Here is a 6,000-nt window from a genome sequence, read left to right on the forward strand (position 1 = left end):
CGACAAGATATTTAATGTCTCAATGTCTCAGTTTCCTCATCTATAAAATGGGTATAATAATAAGTAGATACTTTCCAGTATGATTATAAGGCTAAAATGATACAATATTTAATTTTATTATAGTGGTTATCTCAGAGTGGTGTTGAAGTTACAAGCGATTGAAGAATGAATGAGTAGGGAAGAAGCAGAGACAGTGACTTTTTTTTTTTAGTTATTAACTTTGGGTTATTAAGATTAGGCAACATATATGATGATGCTATGATAGTTGTAGCATCGGTAACCTATTAAGGTTGGGAGGGATATGGGATGACAGCACATTGTAGTGCTATTGGCAACCTATAAAGGTTAGGAGAGATATAGGATAATAGCATGGGGAGATGGCAAAGTTAAGGAATGATTTTTCTTTAGTGGAAAGATCTGAGAATATTTAGAGGGAGAGAGGAAGAAGCCAGTGTGTAGAGGGAAACAAATTGATGAAGGCAAGCCGTGATCAATGAGATAAATTCTGGGAGGGGATGGGATCACGGCACTAATGAAATAATCTTGGCAAGAAGAGCAGCTTCACTTTTTGTGACTGGGCCAGAGGAGCAGATTAGTGAAACTAGAGAGAGGTCAGAAAGTGAAGGAACATTTATTAAGCAATCGGTATATGACAGGTACTGTAGGAAATGCTAGATATAGAAAAATATGTAAAGGCAGTTTTAAGATGGCAAAGAGGGGAGAGGGAGGAACTCATGATGGATGGATGGTCCATAGTTTTCTAAGTAAAGTGAGAATTATTATTTTCTGAGAGAGAGGAAGGTAGTGATAAGAGTTGGGGCTGGAAGGGAGAGGAGGTTTGGGAGAAGACCATGGATCTTTGGGATCCTAAAAGACCTTTACTAATGAACCCATTGTTTGACTTGGTAGTTTTCCCTTTCTCGTGAAAGTAGAGGATAGAACATTAAAAAAACCCTCATAACAATCCTAATTTCTTGCTTTAATTGTCTGATTTGTTTTTAAATTCTGAATGATTTAATTGTCTTTTGTTGCTCCCCTAAAGAACATGTATATGTATTTATATGTAGCATATAAAATGCTACATGTTTTCAGATAATTTCTGATGATACATTTTTGATTCTTGATTTTCACAGATTCACAGAGGGGTTAAAGGATTCGTTCGAGATCTTCAGGGTAAACCAATTGCCAATGCCACAATCTCCGTGGAAGGAATTGACCATGATATCACTACTGGTGGGTGTTCTCTACCTTTCTAGGGGTTTATTTTTTTTCTTAGCAACCTTTCACACAGAGCATAATTGCTTGTTAATGCAATTATAAAACATTCTGAAAAGCAGCTGGATTGCTCAGACCTCTTAATTAGGCACTCTAGGAAGGCTGTACCTCCCTAAGGCTAGGAAACTCACACCTGGGAAACAGGATGCAATGGAATCAGACCTGGGACAGCTGCTGCACCTAGAATTTAGGAAAGGCAGCAGATGGCGCCCTTTCCTTAGAATTAGTGTGGACACTAGCCGGTCGGGCTTAAGGAGGGGTGATTGACTCCGAACACAATATTTATAGATTCTTCTTGGTGCATGAAGCAGAGGGAAAAATGATTTATTTTCAATTTTCTTCCCTTTTCTAGTTGGGAGTGGACATTCTAATAATTCCTGGAAAGGCAGGCAAGGAATCAGGCAGGAGACAAAAAACTAAGACTCAAGGTCATCCTTGAGGATTCAAGAACTGACTCTTGTTTCCAAATAAATCAAAAGAAAAACCCAAATTTTCCATTAATAAACTTTAGCCCAAGGAGGCATATGGAGAAGATTTAAGTGCAATACAAAATTTCTGGATTTTTCTGATTACTAACTGTTGGTTTTCTGCTTATTATTCTGATTATTAGCTTTGGTTTATTACTCAAATTTCCCTTTTCCACCTTTGTGCCTCCCACAGTTCCCTTCACTTAGAACTTTATCTTGTCATACACCTCCCCGCAAAACCCATCAGAGTATTATTAATCTCTGACTTCTGACAAGATCCTTATTATTGTTTTTAAGTCATAGAAATCCTGGTCCCATTGCTGGAAGAACTTGATATCTCTTATGATATTTGTGATGTGTATGTTAATACATGAGCATCTTTCCATTCTTAGTTTAATGTAATTTTTTGGTTTTGACCTATGCTTTCATCAGTGGAGAAGAATTCTTGTAGAGGAGACTTACCTCCATTGAGGCACATGGGCAATTCATCTACAATTTTTAATTTTCCAAGGATGTTTAAGAATTAAGTGACTTTCTCATGGTCAGAGGCAGAATTTGAACTTGTCTCTTTGATTACAAAGTTCTTCACTTTGCCACAATGTCTCTGAGCTGAATGTTAGGATCTGTAAAAAAAGATCATATTTACCTAATCTTTCTTGGAGTTTTATCATTGCCTATATAAATGAACTTTAAAATAGATATATAATGAAAAGGGTTAAGTGGCAGGGAAGCTGGCACTCCTTAGCCAGTATAATTAACAGCTTCACATCAACACCTTGTGATTTGTTGGTCTGTTTTTCTATATAGCAAAGGATGGTGATTACTGGAGATTGCTTGTACCTGGTAACTACAAACTCACAGCTTCAGCTCCGGGTTTTCTAGCAATAACTAAAAAAGTGGCGGTTCCCTACAGTCCTGCTGTGGGGGTGAGTAATTGCTGTCTCATTTAAATGCTTTCAAGAGGAGAAGCTCTGTCATCATGTTAGTTTTGGAAGAAATGCAAAGGTTTTGTCAATCAGTCTTTAGACATTTATTGAAAACTTATTATATAGAGGCCCAGTGCTAGGAGTGGAAATAATGAAGTATAGGTGTTTGTTCTGTATAGAGAAAGGAGCCCTTTTATATCTTGGGAAAAGGGAAGAGGTAATGAAGGCCAGAGTCACATTTGTCTTGTTGGGGTTGTCTTGGCAGTAGTATATACCTAGGGCTATGAGTTGACCAGCAGGCCAGCTGAATCAATGTATAAAATGAACCACTCCAACAAGGGAGCTTGCTGTATTCATTTGTATGCATTATAGAAGTCCACACATGAAAACCTATGTTGTTTATGGAACATGTGGCTTGAGTTTTATGTGTGAATGTAAAAATCTTGACTATATTTTAAAATGAGAGGCAGGGCAATATAGCGGATAGAAAAGCAGTCACAAGACATGAACTCAAATTTTGCCCCTACTACTTATTATTGATGTGGCTATGGACAGGACACAGAGTCTTCAAGAACTTCAGGCTCCTCTTTAAAATTATTAGGAAGCATGGCACAATGGAAAGAACTTGGGTTTCTAACCCAATCTGGAGGCAAATTCCAGATTTGCCATTTATTACCCGTATAACTATCTGTAAAATGAGAGTTTCAGAGATCCCTTCTAATTCTCATTCTCTGATCCTGTGACAAGGCTCCTTCTAGTTTTAAGTTTATTATTTTAAGCTGTATTTTTTTTTAATAGGCAGAAAGGGCATAGTGGCAATTCTAAATTGTGGGCTGGAAGGAGATTTAGGGAAAGTAAAGGAAACATACTGGACCTTGTCAGAAGATCCAAAGTAAAGTGTTTTGAAATTTTGAGTATAAAAATCCTAAATACCATCTTTTATCTTTTGATAATCCTACAAAACCATTGAGTATGGGCACATATGTAGCAGTAAAACTATAAACAACAAAGGGAATTCTAGTCAGTCAACAACACTTAGCATTCTGTCTATTCAGGGGACTTTATTGAGCCCTATTTGCCAAATCCATAAGATAGATATTGCTTCTTAGTTTTGCTAAGAAAAAAAAAAACCTATATTTTTTCAGTCACTATTTTCTTCCTTTCATCCTCTAGGTTGATTTTGAATTGGAATCATTGTCTGAAAGAAAAGAAGAAGAAAAAGAGGAACTGATGGAATGGTGGAAAATGATGTCAGAAACTTTAAATTTTTAAGGAACGGCTTCTATTGATTTGCTGCTTTTAATCTATGACATGTTAACTTAGTATGATGTAGTGTGGAGTCTATTTTAGATTTTGTGCAGTTAAAATATTTAACTTTGATTTATTTTTTCCAGCAATCATTTGAATATTAACCATTATCACTTAAATATAGATTCTTAGATAGAAAAATAAGAACTCTTGATTGATTTCATTCTGTTATATCTGGTTCACTTTTCCTGCATGGAAGATGCAGAAAAAATTAACATGATCTCAGCAGTCTGAGCAGAAATGCAATACTCTACATGTTATTTACAATCCTGAACTTTCCGAATAATTCTGGCTTTTAAAAATTAGTAAAGCCCAGATAATAGAAATATTTGGTGGTATCTATGAATGGGGTCTGCTTCATATTAGTTCATGTAGTGAATGCTATTGCAAAGATATATAGGGACAGCTTGGTGTTGTAAGCCATATATTACAAGAATTAAAGTCCAGTATAAAATGTTGTTTGTTTCCCATGTGACCAGCTATATAAACCCTGATCTTGTTAATGCATTTATCATAAGATGGGAAAATACATATTTGCTGAGCATTTTTATGAAAGGAACCGAAATTGATCAATTGTATGTACATATGGGAACAATGCAATTTTGATCTTTTGCCTGTTAATGTTACTTCAAGACTGTGAAGTTTTTCTTAGTTGCTTATGACCCTGAAATGACAATTTGAGTGAATAAAGAAACAAACAAACAAACAGATCACAGTTGTATATGTGTTTTTCCCCTCTTCCTTTAGACATTCTATGATCCAAGGAATTAAAATGCGGTCTGTGGTTTTATGAACCTGGGTAAGTCTTCTTAGTGCTCTAAGCAGCTAAGACTAATAGGTTCAGAGATGTTGTAGACTTGCATTGGTAGTAGTTCTCTTTAGCAATGAAATCACAAAGCTAGTCCTTATACTGGGATTTCCAGAGGAAATATGGTATACTGAATAAATTGTAGGATTTGGAAATTAGGAAGAGATATGTGTTCAAATCCTGAGGGTTCTCTGGAAACTCTCTAGTACTTATCAACTAAGTCATAGTTTCATTCTATAGGGTGTTTCCTCTCTTGTCAAAATCACAAATATTTTGTATGTGATTTTGTATGGAATATAGTTTTTTGTTTCTCTTTGGAAGACAAAAGCAAAATGGCAGAAAGTTCATGTTGATTTTCCATTGTCATGAGTCCACTGGAGTTTAGGAACTTAACTAGGAAATCGATTAAGAAAATAAATTGTGATGAGATTTACATAGTTTCAGCATAGATAACATTGGTCAGAGAACTGAGTTAATTATAGCATTAATTCAAGGAAAATCTAATAGTGCCTTAAAGATATTCTTACTTCAGGTCAAATATTCGGATCTGGTAATTCTAGTGCTTGCTTCATATGTATACACATAACTATAGTGTTCTCATTGAGGAACAATAACTGTCAGATATTTTTATTAGAGAAATTCAGGAAGTGGATTAATGATGGGAATTGGGAGCAGTAGATGGAAAATCAAAATTTGAAAAAAAATTAATTCATTAATTTTGAAATGTATTTATTTTTAAATTCAAGGATGCATTGCTTTGTAATGAAGAATTTCTCTTGAATTTAATATTTTGACTCAATTCTTGATGTAAATAAGATGAATGTGGCTTTACAGAATGGGGCTTAGTAACTATGTCATTCCCATTATTATCTGTGTGAAACAATCAAAGCAAATGATCTTTAACCTTGAAGTCATTTATGTGAATGATCTTCAAGGTGAATGAAAGTATCATTATTTCTAACATATAATTCATCTTCTTTGTAAAGACCAACTAAAAGTCATTCCCATGGCTAAGACTTGGCTTTAGGGATTTCTATCTTGGAAACATAGGGGTATAATGAATTGCTCTTGTGTAAATCCTCTTGTAGCCTATTCCTACTGTTCTTAGGTAAATATTCTTTTTCAAATTTAAATACTTGAAATGATCCATAGGTTCCATGATTTCTTCAAATAAAAAAGTTCTCTTCAGGGCCAATCCACCAAAAGTCTTCATCTG

General features: G+C 35.1%; 1 protein-coding gene across 1 annotated transcript in view; it reads left to right on the forward strand.

The window, feature by feature from the left end:
* The window catches only part of CPE (carboxypeptidase E), a 121,012-nt gene extending 116,326 nt beyond the window's left edge, over positions 1-4,686 (forward strand). The window contains exons 7-9 of the mRNA XM_031943121.1: positions 1,134-1,233; positions 2,550-2,668; positions 3,842-4,686. Of these exons, the coding sequence (XP_031798981.1) occupies positions 1,134-1,233; positions 2,550-2,668; positions 3,842-3,940 (318 nt within the window). The 3' untranslated portion in view covers positions 3,941-4,686. The remainder of the gene's footprint in view (positions 1-1,133; positions 1,234-2,549; positions 2,669-3,841) is intronic.
* Positions 4,687-6,000: the final 1,314 nt, after the last annotated feature.

The sequence above is a fragment of the Sarcophilus harrisii genome, chromosome 6, assembly GCF_902635505.1.
Source record: "Sarcophilus harrisii chromosome 6, mSarHar1.11, whole genome shotgun sequence".
Lineage (NCBI taxonomy): Eukaryota > Metazoa > Chordata > Mammalia > Dasyuromorphia > Dasyuridae > Sarcophilus > Sarcophilus harrisii.